Source organism: Homalodisca vitripennis, chromosome 2 (assembly GCF_021130785.1).
Source record: "Homalodisca vitripennis isolate AUS2020 chromosome 2, UT_GWSS_2.1, whole genome shotgun sequence".
NCBI lineage: Eukaryota > Metazoa > Arthropoda > Insecta > Hemiptera > Cicadellidae > Homalodisca > Homalodisca vitripennis.
The window spans coordinates 98356347-98372691 of NC_060208.1; the positions used below are offsets into that span (position 1 = coordinate 98356347).

Here is a 16345-nt window from a genome sequence, read left to right on the forward strand (position 1 = left end):
ATTTTTGTTTATAATTCAAAGGCAGTTGAGCTACTAGATTAGATATGCATATATGAATTAGTGCACATTCATACTTATCGTTTTATATGGTATATACACCTTTATCAAAGTAAAAAGAAAAAACATTTATTATTTTACATAATAGTAATACCATTAGTGCTTTAAGTGTTTTAGGATGGCAACTAAATCCAGTAATGCATGTTATATTGTAAATCTCCAGTACTTTTGGTTCCTGTATAAACCATTAAAAACAGGAATACGCGAGTAGAATCATGTTTTATATATATAAACATATATTTATGTAAAGACATAAATACAGTTGACAGGTATTTGGTCTTCCGATCATATGTTAGTTTGGTTATTTAAACATATATGTGAAAGAAACGGCCAAATACAAAATAATTGAATCGTAAAAAGTGAGGGCTCTGTGGTGTAATGGTAGCACATTCACCCGGCAAGTGAGATATCAATATAGGTTGAAATATGACCTTTCCTATACTACATTTACGTCGATATTAAAAATAATAAACATTACTAGGCGTTAAGATTCCCGATTTGTCTGTCTGTCAAAAACATGACCCTGGGTGATTTGGTCTTATGAGGAAATATGTTGACAATGAGAAAACACAGAATTACCAAACAATTGTAAGTAAACAAGCAGAACGTATCGGGAAAGTTAAACATATGAAAATATTCAGTAGCGTATAAATATATATTTCTGATTGGTTTCATACAAAACCTACAAATATAAATATAATTTTTTACTATTTATAGTCAATAAGCATTCTCGGAGCGAAAATGTGTTTAATAAAGCCTGAATGTATACCACGTTTTAAGTTAACCTTTAATGTGATTTTTACATCAAGCTAAACTGCAAATAGATTTTATTGTACTAGCTTTTATTGGCTGTTATTACTGAAAACGAAATAGATTAATCACAGGCATGATAGTTTGAAAGTATATATTCAGTCACTTACTTGTACATCTGTTAAGAAAGAATGTGTTTATCGATTTTAAACTAATTTGCGAAACTTCTATATAGAAATTTAAAATGGTTGACATTGGAATTCAAGCTGTTATTTACTGTTGGACAAACGCGAAGCCTTCCTAGCTAGCCCAAAGGCTAGCGTGCGTTTTACCTTATTTTTAATTTTATTCCACTGGATCATCCATTTTTCAAGTCAAATTTAAATATAATTTAGAACAATATTACTGTATTAAATAATACATTATATTATTACTACAATAATATATAATTATAATATTCAATAATACGATAATAATTGTTTAAAAACACAACTTGCATCTGACAATAATATTAATAAAAAAAACTATGACTGGAGTTGATACATTTTTAAGTTCACGGCTACTAGAATAACACATAATAATTGTTTTAATAGTATAACGTTTGATGATGCCATACAAAAATTTTAAAGTCAAATTTCAATCCATTGCTATTGAACTATATATGAACAATATAACTTACCTCCTTACGTTACTTTTAATAATCTGTATGGTTAAGCATCAAATTAAAGTTATCTTAATCTTATAAGTATAAACGAACAACACAGTAAAATTAAAATGTCATGATTAAATTGTAAATAATGAAACATTATAATATATGACATATTAAAATGAAACTTTAATTTTAGCACAAGCAAGATTGCTGGATCTGGCTTTATCTATTTAAGAGCATTTTAAAGTGACAGTTCTGTTTATATGTACATTGTACACTGCACAATGGGGCTTCATGAACAAATTCAAGTCATCTCTAAAGTAAATGTGTTACCATGACAATGGCAATATAGGATAATTCAGGATTCAAATATAGGTGTCAATGGTACAGAGTCTTAGGTCTTTGTTTTGAACATTTGTGTTGTTTTCTCTTTCATATGAGAATATGGGTTACTAAAGGTGGTGTCTTTGTAAGGTGAATCAAAACTTCATTTTCATTAGTAATGATTATGGTCACTAGGTCTACGTATATTATAGACTCCAATGAACTAACATTTTGTAAACTTTCAAAGCTGATTTCCTATATTCTTAATAATTTCACTAGAATTTATCCATTGAGGGAAGGGTAAAAGTGCTTCTCTTATTAAAAGTTGGAGTATTTCGAACAGTTAAGACTTTTTTTATACTGTTAGGGCAAGATGCTTAGAAATTGCACATAGTCCTATAAGAACATTTGCATTACTTCCAAAGTGACAGGATATTCTTGATGGGTAAGGTTAGGGGGTATGGGCCGCCTCCTGTCCAACAATAATCTCCCGCAGTATACCAGAATTGCCATTTATTAAGTTTTTGTATTGTTGGCTATTCGCTGAGAACCTCAATGTGGACCTTGCCTTGTCACAGTAAATCTGCTCTAAATAATATTTATTATTCAATTTAAATCGTTTTTGTGTTATTATATTTGTAATAAAATCCTCAAAAAACTGTAATGGCTGCCATTTTTAAAATACTAAAGATAATTTTTTATAATTTTTTCAGTAACTGGCCTTGTTATTATAAACAATAGAGCCAAATTTTGTATAAATTAATTTTTTAGTTTTTAAGATATTAATTTTTTAAATAAAAAACTCATATGTACGTACAGATGGAAAACTAAGCATTGAAGAACCATGTTTATATGGTGATATATGTTTGTTTTTACATGAGCAATAACGTTATATATCTTTGTCTGTAGAGTTACAGGACACCCTGTATATAAGTATGTGTATCAAACTTAATGGGGCAAATTGAAAATGAAACTTTAAATATACAAGGTAGGAGTATACTACAGCATGTGAGGCGTAAAAGTTTCACTAAGCCTGCTGCATACTTACAAGTGTATGGTTTATTTCATCCTCCAGATGTCCTTCAGTCAGTCAGATATGCAGACATCATACAAAAAGAAATTTTTTATATCTTCTTGACAAAGAAGAAATTTTGTCAACCTAATAAGTGCTTCACTGACGCTCAGCCAAATTCTATGGCTGGATATCCACCATCATAAAACTCATTCTTGCCTACGTAGAAACAAGGTTTCATGCAAAATTTAAAGCTTGCAGATGATTTTTATCTGGATATCTTGCTTCATTACACATTCATATTTTTGTTAATTGACTTAAGTTTCATAGCTATATTTAAATAATAAAAGTTCAAGTGGGGTAGCTGAAATAAAATCTTGCCACTAACTTTTAACATTGATTTTCACTCTATTATGTTTTTTACTGCAATAATAATCTACATGTGTTAATATGTAACTTGTTACAATCTTATGTGATTGTACTCAGCTTTTTTTATAATTTATGTCTTCATCTATTTTATTTTTGCCATAAGACCAATGTAAAGTATTTGCTAATGCTCAGCCAAATCCTATGGAGTGACTTGCACCATTATCAATCTCAGTGTTGCTAATATGTATATAAATAAAGCTTCAAGTGAAATTTCAAGTCTAGGTTAGTTCGTTTTCGAGATATTGTGTGGATACAGGGTTTGCTAATGCTCAGGCAATAATTATAAATACAAAAACACAGAAATTTAATAACATATGATTAAAAGCTAAGTGTTATAACTATTGAACAGAGAAAGACATTAGAGGAACAAACTGTTGGCTGAATATTTCTACACAGACAAGTCGAGATAGGATCAAAAACATGGCGGACGGGGAGACCGTAATGAACAATATTTTATACAACTAGGCCCAATCCGAGTGGAATGAGCATTTTTGGGTCGCGGGGGCGCCAGTGCCGCTGTGCGGTGGAGGGGGCGGGAGGGGGAAGTACATTCAAGTGAAGCCTCTTCTGCCAGTTGCTGACTAGGAAATCCAATTTCTGTCCGTCTGTATGCACAATAACTGTTGAGTGAGATTATCTAAAGAGTAGAAAATATTTGTGAAACTCTGCTTTTTCTACCTCTACATTGGTATTGAAAATGATGCACATTATTCCACTGTGAGTTTCAATTTCTCTGGGTAAAAGTACCTCTGGTCACATTTGTCGGTAACCATGTTGGCAACAAGAAAAACAGAATAAACAACTTAGTTAACAGAGCTGTGAAAGTTAACCACATGGCATCCAATAACTTATCAACAGTGGCGGATTTAGCGAGGGGTCACTGAAGTCACATTTCCCCCTCCCCAAATATTTTTGAAATATTTAATTTTAGTTTTTGTTTTTTATGAAAGTGAATTCTAGACTCAAAATGTATAAACAGGTGTTTTAAGATGTATTTTTTAGATTCTGAGGAGAGCTCCCATCTTGTAGGGAATATTCCATAACCCCCACATCTCCCAGTTGTGACTCCTCCTCAAACTTCATGCTAAATCTGCCCCTGCTTATCACTGATAAAATTACTTGGATTGTTTGGTTTTATAACAAAGCTTGAACTTTTTGGCTTCACCTGTAATGTAATCTTCATTGTAAACTAGATAGTAAAGGAAGATTTTTTTTATGTTGTCATCGGGATAACTGATGAAAAATGTGATTGGTTGAGTATAGATATCTTACATAGTAGTTTAAATTTTCTATTAATCCATATCATCATCATCATCATCATCGTCAGACGTTTCCGTTCTCACGGGTCGTCGTACACAGCCTCCTCCACTTTAGTCTATCGTTCCAGGTCTCCTCTTCATCCACCTGTATTTTCTGTAGTCCCCTTCTCTCTATGTCTTTCCACACTTGGTCCTCCCATCTTCCTCTCAGTCTTCCTCTTGGTCTTCTTCCTCCTTCCTCCTTCTCCAGTGCTATTCTAGGCATTCTATTATCTCCCATCCTCTTCACATGCCCCATCCACTGTATTCTTCTTCCTTCCATTGTCTCTTGCAGTGAAACTACCTTCAATCTTTCTCTAGTTATTTCGTTCCTTATTCTATCTCTTCTTGTAGTCTTCTCTATCCCTCTTAAAAATCTCATTTCTGCAGCTTGCAATCTGCTTAAATCATTTTTAGTCCACGTCCACGTCTCTGCTCCATATAATAAAATTGGTTGGAAATAAGATTTATACATCAATACTTTTGATTCTTTCCCAATGTTCCAACTCCACACAATCTTCTTTACCATATTGAAAAACTTTCCACTCTTCCATATTCTGTTTCCTATCTCTTCTCTTATTGTGCCCCTATCTGTTATGATACTTCCTAAATAACAGAATTCCTTCACCTTTTCAAGTCTTTTTCCTTCAACTAACACGTCTTTGTTATTTCCATCCCTTCTCTCTACTTTCATTACTTTACATTTTTGTATGTTCATCTCTAAATCATATTTCTTCGCCACTTTTGCCCATTTGTTTAACTCTCGTTCTAACTCTTCTTCCCTATTTTCCCATATCATTATGTCATCCGCATATGCTATTGTCTTAAGTTCTTCTGCTCCTCTGTTTCCTTGTACTTCTAGAATAATTTCATCCATTATAATATTGAAAAGGAAAGGTGACAATATGCTTCCCTGCCTTACTCCTCTCTCTGTTTTAAAAGTATCTGTATATTTTTCTTCAATTCTTACCCTGTTTTTACATATAATCAGGGTAAATATTGTTAATTGAAACATGGTTCAAGTAGGGAGTTACAATTATTAGGATCCCCTTGACAAAACAAAAATAATGCTATGTGGATACCATATGATCAAGAGAAGTTGATTTACAAAGCTCCATAATATCATTAGCTATCATTACTATTTCTCCAAAAAAGTACCCAATCCAAAATATGTGTGAAACATTTTGAGGATATGCTATCCTGATGTATGAGCTGCTCCATCCAATATGGCTCAGTGTAGTGGTCAACCTATTACAAATGAAGCACTTGATGGCTGCTAACAACATACAGACAAGGCGCTTTAGAGAGGAATTTATTCTATTGTCTGGCACATTTTCATCTCTGTGAAGTGGCAATAATTTCTGAAGGCTCCTTTTAAGTCTTTTCTTCCTCTAGTCCAGACTACAGGTAATACCCACATGAATATTTTGTTATATCTATAAAGCTTTAGTCTACTACAGACGGTACATACAGACCATTTGCAATATGAGAGTATTGATTTTTTCTTCTCAGTAATTGTGGCTGAGAATGCACTGACAGAGAAAAAAAACACTTAAATTTCCATGCATAAATTTTTAATTATTACATAACACTTCACACCTGCACTGCTTGTCTGTAACTGGGTTAGGCCATCTACACTTACAGTGATTGCGTGCTGTAAGGCATCTGCCTAGTCCAGTGTGTTAAACTACTGTGCAATAACAGTCTAGCTGTAATAAGTTACATGTACTTTACACTTTCACTGTGGCTCATCTACTCCTACAGTAATTGTGTGTGCTGTAAGGCATCTGCCTAGTCCAGTGTGTTAAACTACTGTGCAATAACAGTCTAGCTGTAATAAGTTACATGTACTTTACACTTTCACTGTGGCTCATCTACTCCTACAGTAATTGTGTGCTGTAAGGCATCTGCCTAGTCCAGTGTGTTAAACTACTGTGCAATAACAGTCTAGCTGTAATAAGTTACATGTACTTTACACTTTCACTGTGGCTCATCTACTCCTACAGTAATTGTGTGCTGTAAGGCATCTGCCTAGTCCAGTGTGTTAAACTACTTTGCAATAATACTCTAGCATGTAGTTTGCACTTTCACTCTTTACCATGAGTATTTACAAGTCCTTTTGTTTTTTAATAAGTACTGGAATATAATCAAAAGATATTGTTACTGACATTGTATTATATAAAAAAAAACCAACCACTTAAATACTAAAATATCAATCAAGATTTTCAACTACATATGGATACGATTCAATATGAATAAAACAAAACCAAAAACATTTCATGTATCATCTAAATTAAAATAAGTTTATTGAAATGGAAAATATTTTATGACAAAACTTTCAACAGTCAAATACTAATACAGATTTCTTTGTTTAAAGTTTGTTATTGACGATGGAAGGCTTGAAAGAATAATAGGATTCAAACATTACCAGATTATCTGTTTTGAAGGAAACAGTATTTTCCCTTCACAATCCTTCCATTGTCAAAAACAAACAAACAAAGAATTACCTGTTTTAGTTATTGTACTTTTTCTCATACGTGATTATGTTATGGGTCTTATTCCACCCAGTGGCGTAGCAAAGGGGGGTGGCGGGGGCCGCACTGGGTGTCACCTTTTTTGGGGTGACACCCAGCCGGTCTCTCAACTTTAAGAACAATGTACAAACAAACACAAAATAAATCACCAACACAAAAATTTCTTTTTCAGGGATTCCTACACTAGCACTAGCTCAGCTCTATGTATAATTCAGGGGTTCCCGCAAAAGAGCCTGACGCTGTCGTGGGGGATTCCCCATCCCATACTCGCGATCTTTGACGTTTCAGTTGCAACATTTCTCATTTGTTTCGTGAAGTGTGTTGTGTTTGGTTGGCGATATTATAAATAATAAATGATCCATGACCTTTATCAAATAAAATTTATTGCTTTTTACTTTCGATGGGGTGACACCACCAACTTCCGCAATGGGTGCCACCCAAGGTAGCTACGCCACTGATTCCACCCACCCTTATCGGCCACTGACCTTTGAGAGAATCTTATAAAACAGAATAATGGGAAGAGTCTACTGACTTTTGTTCACTTTAAGGTTGAAGATACTGATAAAAATGCTACAGACACAGACAGGATTTGAAGCTGTGTTATCTCTAACTCAGATTCAAAATCCAACATTTACGACTGCTTGGCCATTGGCTCTCCCATTGGATAATACTACCAACTATTGGATACTTCATTGTAAAATTTATAACTACAATATAGTACCGTAAGCCTAAAATTGTGATAATCTTTGTTAAAATAGAGATAGTCTAAACACAGGCATAGGGCAGATAATATCATGATTTTCAATCCCGAATAATATACGAGGATTTTACTTCATTGAACTACAGATGGTATGAAAGTATTCATAGAAATATTGATATATATATATATATATATATATATACATATATACATGTATAAAACTTGAATCTCAAATATAATTCCTAATGTCACAAATTTAATACAATCCCATTGATTTATGGCAAGATTGTACTTTTAACAATATTAGATGTTATCACTTGAGATTCAAAATTTATTAATTTTGTATTGAAGTAATATCTGTAAAAACCTATTTGCTTTCCTCATGGAATGTTTGATATCTCATTCATGCACTATAATTATTATTGTTCAATAATATTTCTCTGTTTCTAGTTTCATACTCTTATTTCTGATGATGGCACAATGATTGGCTTAATTGCACCCTCATCTGAACATCTTAACCAAAGCAATTTGGTATAGCAATTATTGATTTGTTACAAGTTTTTGATATTTTTTCTGTATTTAGTTTAACGGAGTGCCAGGTGAATCATGGCAGATAATGAAACGTCTGATGAAGTTCCTAAAACCAATGAAAATCCTGAAACTGAAGTAGTTCCCAATACAGAAGAAAATCCAAGTTTCACTGATGCACCAGAAGAAGATACAGTAACAGATCAGGCTGACAATGAAGTAACAGAGGAAAACATTGAAGGAGCTGAAGAATTAGTTGAAACACCAAAAGAGAAAGAATCAACACAGGAAGAAGAAGCAGGTAAAAGTGTATATTTATTTACAGTATTTTAAGTAGTTGAACTTAGTGTCAGTGTAAAAAATACCTGCACACAAGACCTACAATACAATAAAAATGTTGACTAGCATTATTCCTCTATTAAATTGTATACTTCAAAATTAGATTTATTGTTACATAACAAATAAAAATCTAAAAGGTGTAAAAGGCCAGATGTAGAAAAACACTATAGGTAACATTTAAAACTCAGTCTTTATCATTATCAAGTGAATGTTAAAATAATAAATTTATTATTGTACACATACTTCACACAATACAACAAATTTCATGATTAGTTTAAACATTAAAAAGCAGAAAAGTTTTAAAAAAATATCTCTTAGTTTGAAGTGTTAATATTACTTTGCACTTACCTTCTCCAAACAAAATTTTACTTTGGGTTTAAATGCAAATTCATTCAAACTCAAAACATTAACAGCCCCAGTACCATATTTAGTATGGCATATAGGGTTTAATACACTGATTATTGATGATATAGTTAAGTTCACTATAACAAAACTGGTATTATAGGGAACATTTTTCAGTTACATGCTACAGGACATACACTAATATTTTTAACAGAAAAGTTTATCATTGATATAATAAAATAAAAGTTGTTACATTTTTCTGCAGTACTGGAGATAAAATAAACGTTATACTAAATAATGTGTATTACAATTGTATTGTAATTACGCAAGTGAATAAAAACGAGCACTTTCTAATTAAGCATATGCTTAGGTCTAGTAAGTATTTGGTCAAATCAGTGTGAATAAAGATTTGTAGAAAATACTAGGGCAAGTCTAGTAGAATCCGGAAAAAACCCAAGCACTTACTCGCGGGGTAGTACATGCTAGACCAAGTAAATGCTAAGTTTTAACATTCCTGTCACGACACGTTTCTCCCCTCCACTACCTTTCAGTCTACTCCACATCGGTGGCATATCCCTCTTTCACTCTGTTCAACCACGTATTCACCAAGATGTATTCATCATCATAAGAATCTGACAATAATGATTTTTAATAAAATAGAAAAAAATTGATCGCGCTCTGTTTTGTACGTCTCCTTTCGGATCACAGTGTATTACTTAGCAAATCAAAAACCCCTGCTGTGATGAATGCTAAGAAAGAAGCTTGGGAAACCTTACGTTCTGACTACTGTGGTGCATTGGGGAAACAAGTTACTGTAGGCCAACTAATAAAAAGCATTGAACAATGTGAAGACTACCGTCAAGAAGAAGACTGACGTAAAAGTAAGGGGAAACAGGAAAATAAAACTACAACCGTAGGAGAAAACATTCTTGGAGTTGATAGAAGATGATAACCCAGTATTCCATAAAATCCCGGGTAATATTTCAGTTGGCACAAGTGCCGGGCCCCCAGTTCAGCAACCAACCATTGACGACATCCAAGAAAGTTTGCCAAATACAGAAACTGAAGGGAAACCAAATAAAAATGAAGAACCAAAGAGCCAAGAAAACAAAGAAGCCGATGAAAACTAAATCTGATGCCGACCACCACAAAAATAAGATCAGAAAAAGTGAAAAAAATGGTGTCGAATCATGAAGCAGATGAAACTAAAGGACCTGTCCACACCGCAGTTGCAAAGGATTGTTTTGTTGCAACAATACAAAACTGAATAAGATCAAACTGGAGAAGGAAACTATATTGTTGGAAAACCATGAAGAAGCAAAACCATTGAAAAGTCTACTCAAACTGATGTAACTGTTGATGATTGCCATACTACTCTATTCACATTGTAAGCTGCATAAGTTGTATTTTCCTTTGGATTGTAATTCTTAGGATTATAATTCTTACCATTGTAATCAAACTTGTAATTTGAAATAAATCAGTAATGTGTGAATAAAAACTAGTATATAAAAATAAGATGATTTTATTCAGTAAATTAAACAAAAACCCATACCAAAAAAAAAATATATATATACAAAATTTTGTGCAAGTAGGTGCTTGCGTGAGAAAAACATGAAAAACGTTACTAAGTTTAATTTAACAAAAAAACAATTTCCTCACTGAATATTCAAATACGCCATCATATTGGCACGCTTGTCTTTGCCTCTTAATGTTGTGTCGGGATTTTCATAACGAACCAACCCAGGTTGGTCATCTTCATTTGGGACGCTATCAAGATCCCCATACTCAAAGTCATCCTTTAGATTGCTTGGCAATGTTGTGTAGCACAGCGCAACTGACTACCACTTGTGGAATGTTGTTTAATGCAACTCTAACACAGTTTCCCAGGATTGGGAATCTCCTTTTTAACTGGCCAAAACATCTTTCTATTATAACCTTTTTCTAGCATGGATTAGATTGAACTCTCGTTCTTGATGCGTTCGTGGAGGCTTGAACGGTGTAATCAACCACGGCGATAAACCGTATCCTGAATCTCCTAAAAGACAAAACTGCTCCATCATACTGTGACACGATGTCTCTGACATGACTATTCCTCCACACTCTGCCGTCGTGAACACTGCCGGGCCACTCTGCACTAATACTTGTAAAACTGTTCCAATGCATTGCATGTTGCCTGGACATTTATACTAGGATATCCTTTTTCTACAAATATACTCATCACCGTGCAGCCCAGGCTTTTGTATCTCAATTTGAGTACAATCAAGGGCACCAATTACAGACGGCAAACGAAAATGTCTCTGCCACAAAAACTTTAGCCTCGGTCATATCTTCAGCTGTAGTTGGAAACCGTATCCAATTGTGTGATTGTTCAACTACTCTACTCATCACGTACCTTATAGTCTTGTTGGCAGTAGTACGATGTACACCCACATCTTGAGCTACACCAGACTGAAAGCCAGGATCACCCACAAACCTCAGAAATATTTCCATTTGCTGTCTTCTGCAAATACCACCGCCACGAGTATCACTTTCTTCAAGAAACTGTGCCGCAAGGAAATCAACACTCTCACTGTTAAACCTTAACAGTTCTTTACAATTACGTTCGTTTATTTCAGAGCGAAACAGAATAAATTTTTACGTTGACGAATAGACATAAACTCAAGCCATGATCAACAACAAACTGTGGACTGAGCAGACAGGTAGTAAATGCTAGGAAAAAGTCTAGCATGCCCCAGACCAGGCTTGAAAATATTGAAGCATATGCTACAGAAACAATCTACTTCAAAAGTTTTATTCACACCATTTTTTAAGCATTTACTACTCGTCCGGGAAAACTCTAGAACTTACTACCCCTAGCAAGTGCTAGTGTGTTTTATTCACACAAAACGTAGCATTTACTTAAGAAATCCCTAGTATTTGCTTATACTAGTTTTTAATCACATGGCCCAATATGTTTGCATATGTGAGTTTTTTAGTTTTATTTTGGCTAAAAACCTATATTTTAATTTATATATTAATAAAGTTTGCATTTGTGTTTTGTTTTATTTAGGAAACAATAATTTTATTTTTTATTTATCTTTTTATAAATAAGTGTTTTTCACCTCTTATTAAATTACATGTTCAATAACTAAACTGTATACAACAGCATAAAAATTAAATTAAATTCTATTTTACTCTTACAAAAAATATAATATAAATATTTTTAAACTTAACGAAACTGAATACTGTAAGTTATAGTTTCAGATTTAATACACACGTTTATTTAATACACTCATATATATTTTCCTTACTGTAAAAGACTATTTGGATCATTTAAAACACATTTTGAGTTAATCCAGATAGTATTTTTTAACATTAATGTCAGTTTAAGAGGAAAATTTCCTTTAATATGGATAGTTTGACAATAAAGCTCTCTGATGAAGTAAAATAATTAAATCAGACAAAACCAATTTAAATTTACATTAGATATAAGCAATTGTTTTATTACATATTCCTCAAGAACAATAAAATGAGGCAAGATTTGTTGATTTAACCTGTTCATATCTATTTCGTCGTTGTAATGTCTGAAATGTCGTAAGATAGCACCCCATTAGAACTTACAGCTGGCCAAACAGTAATTCATTTTGATTTGAGTAGAGTCTGTTCAAGAATGTGTGTATTACCGGTGTTGTAATAATAATTACAGTTATGCCTACTTACAGCAACATTGCGATTAGGGTCTAGCTCATGAAACTCATTAATACGAGAACAAAATTCCACTCTTCTGTCCGGATCATCTTCAAGAAGATTATGGACTAGGTGACCTTTGTAAAATTTAATTTTGTTTTTCTGAATTATTCTCTGTACTGAAAACTTTGGAACACCAGTTTCAAGTTCAACCTTCCTTAGTAATTTTGGTTTACCCGGAGAGCTGAGCATTGATGAGCATACTAGTAAGTACTTCTCTTTCCTCATTTGATCCTCTAGAGTACTTTTTTACGACACTTCCAGTTTCTAACAAAAGATGTTTCCACTTAGTTATTGTTGGATTGCTAGGTGTTTCAACTCCTAGGTAGACAACCTGAAATTGTCCAATTGCTTCTGTAATGTTGCCAAAAGCAATATTGTAGCCCACGCATAACACTTCACTTTTTGTTCAACACCAATAGAGTTTGAAAATGTTCGGTGCATAAATGGGCAAGTAATATAAAATAAAATGTTTAAACCTCTTCATGGGACACTCTGTATATTAATAAATTTCAAACGGTTTTTAAAACATTCTGAATCTTAAAATATTGTAATTAGTAGAGAACCAAATACCATGATGTTTGTTCCAGATTCAGAGCTCTCACACTCTACTGGCTTTCAAACTTTACATTCAATGATTGGTAATTTTACTGTTCTGAACATAAAAACATTTTCTAATGACCATAACTTATTTAGAGAGGGATTTATTGTGATCTATCTATTTTACTGGAAAAAATGAGTGCAACACCTAATACATAAATAAATAAAATCAATACTGTATTCAAGATGTGAAACTCGTATCCTATTTGTGAAAGAAACTCAAAAAGTATATATAAAAATTGTAATGTTTAACAAAACCAAATGTAATTTAACCCCTTAACGCTTTATGTATGTTAAACTATGTTCTTTTCACGATTTTTTCTGTTTTTTATTACACAAATTGTTAGAGTTCAGATATCGTCGCTTAAGAAAACAGGACCGCCTAAGTGACATTTTTTGCTGAAATTGAGTTATTGGTATCAATGGACGCAGAATTTCTCTGCGGACCGTTTGGCTCTGTTAGTTCAACAAAACTCTAACAGATAGCGTCACTATCGCATTTGAAACAGCCCCGCCTATCTGCAACCTCAGTGGCAGTACCGCCTATATAGCGAGGCAAGCCATCAGTCAGTAGATACCGGCTCGTATTTCGTCACTGTTCTATTGGAATTGTGTCTACATTGTGCAACCTTTGGCGTCATTAAGGTAAGAATAAAACTATGTTTTACTCACGGAAAAGCTCTTTGCTTTGTGATCTTGTTTATAGTGAATTAACACTACATTTATCTAAAACAGTTTCTAGCTTAACCTTACTTTACACAACTCAAGATATGCGGTTCTGCTTTTCGTGAGTTTTAGCAGATAGGCGGTTTTGAACCTAACAGTAGATATCTTACACAAGTTGTTTTTATTTTTCAAGTCTTTATAAAATTGTTTTATCATTCCGCTTCTGAAATAGCATCTTCATTAATAAAATAAATAATATTTTATTGTCCTAAATTACATGTTTGCATCGACAAAGTCACAAATGAACTTCAACTTAAAGCTTAAGTCAAAAATACATACTTTTAATTACCAGGGATGTATACCATAGCAATGACTACGTTATGATATATTGTTATCTTTAATGTCCTCCTCTGAATGCAGATATTATGAAAGATTTGAAAATTTGAATTACGCTGATAAATTTTATTTTTTTTAGAGTACAGTGATGGATAGTTCAAGCAATTCTGAGGATGAGGGAGGTTTATTCACATCGTCAGAGATCTTAAAAGAAATGGGATTTAGTACATCCACAATTGAAAGAGCTACTAAGAGGTCACATCAAATGTTCTTCTGGCAATGAAAACCACAATTTAAAGAAGATTAAAATGACAAGTTAAGTAGTACGTATTAACTAAGTTACGGTATTTGTTATGTGTTAATATTTTTTTTCAATATTTAAAAAGCAATCATAAGTTTTTGAAAACGGACAACTATTGTGTTCTTATTGACAACAATTTATTTATTTATTAGTACGATTTGAAAAGTGTGAAGCTCTTAGTAACGTACTGTATAGAAAAATTCAGAGTTTACCACGCATCATTGATGTATCATTTCAGTTGTCTTGTTTTAGCCAAAAATTCTCTTTATTATTGTATGGTAGTGCAATTATATTTTCCTCATGGTTTCCAAGGGACACCACCACGTTTTGTTTTTAGCTGGCCGAGGTACTATAACAAGTGAAAGCTATTTTAGAATTTTATCATTTGTAACAATGATAGTTATACATGATTACTGCACAATTTGTAATGTATTATGTATTTTGTGTGCTGAAGAAGAGAATAAATGTAATTTCTTTCTTTCTCTCTCTTTCTTTGTTTGCCCAATACACTTACAATGGTATACAACTTTTTATTAGTACGATTTGAAAGTGTGAAGTCTTAGTAACGTACTGTAATAGAAAAATTCAGAGTTTACCCTGCATCATTGATGTATCATTTCAGTTGTCTTGTTTTAGCCAAAAATTCTCTTTATTATTGTATGGTAGTGCAATTATTTTCCTCATGGTTTCCAAGGGACACCACCACGTTTTGTTTTAGCTGGCCGAGGTACTATAAACAAGTGAAAAAGCTATTTTAGATTTTATCATTTTGTAACAATGATAGTTATACATGATTACTGCACAATTTGTAATGTATTATGTATTTTGTGTGCTGAAAGAAGAGAATAAATGTAATTTCTTTCTTTCTCTCTCTTTCTTTGTTTGCCCCAATACACTTACAATGGTATACAACTTTGGTAAACAGAAAATAATCAATTCTTTTGAGCTTGGATTGCTCCTAACTAGTTTGCATTTATTACAGGTGCTGAAGAGGACATTGTAACAGATTCTCTCTGCTACCTAAGCACTATGGAATTGCAGGATGTGTCTACCACTTTGAATATAAGTGATATTGTTGATACAGCTGTCTCATCGTGTAGCACGACACAACATCAGCTCCCTGATATTAGAAATAACTATTTTGACGTTCAGAAAGACACTTCAATTGCAGATTGTGACTTAAGTTTTGATGACCCCAACGATCTTGATTATATTCCATCAATTAACAGCAGCTTGATTGTTCAATCTTCACTTTTACGTGACCAGCAGCAGATATTAGATGTGGAAATAAATCACCAGCTACTAGAAGTGGAAATAAACCAGCAGCCACCAGAAGTGGAAGTAATCCAGCAGCCACCCAGAAGTGGAAGTAATCCAGCAGCCACCAGAAGTGGAAGTAAACCAACAAGGTCCGGAACCTCCTGAAGAACAGCCCGTTGTAAGAAACAGAGTGAGAAGTAAAATTCCTGATAAGACTAAATGGAAAAAGAAATGCTGAAAAGGAAAAAAGAATGAAAGGGCAAGCATATTTAGGGTTTAGAAAAACAGCCGAAGGAAAAACCTACCATGACACAGAGAGAGAAGGAAGAAGGATGGGACCTCCGTTGTACTTCAAGATTTGTGAACGGTCCAAAGTTAGGTTTTGTAACAGCATAATACAACAAGAGAGACAGGAAATCTTTTCAAACTATTGGAATAATATGAACTGGGATCAAAGAAAAGTTTTCATAGTAAACAATGTCTTAAAAACACCA

The 16345-nt window shown here is 33.3% G+C and overlaps 1 protein-coding gene across 2 annotated transcripts in view; it reads left to right on the top strand.

The window, feature by feature from the left end:
- The first annotated feature begins 1784 nt into the window (after positions 1–1784).
- Positions 1785–16345, top strand: part of LOC124354407 (coiled-coil domain-containing protein 96-like) — a 50543-nt gene continuing 35982 nt past the window's right edge. Inside the window, exons 1-2 of one of the 2 annotated variants that reach the window (XM_046804835.1) lie at positions 1785–1930; positions 8337–8582. In XM_046804835.1, the coding sequence (XP_046660791.1) occupies positions 8360–8582 (223 nt within the window). In that variant the 5' untranslated portion in view covers positions 1785–1930; positions 8337–8359. Of the gene's footprint in view, positions 1931–5727; positions 5927–8336; positions 8583–16345 lie in introns of those variants that run through there. The other variant, XM_046804836.1, reaches the window with a different exon arrangement.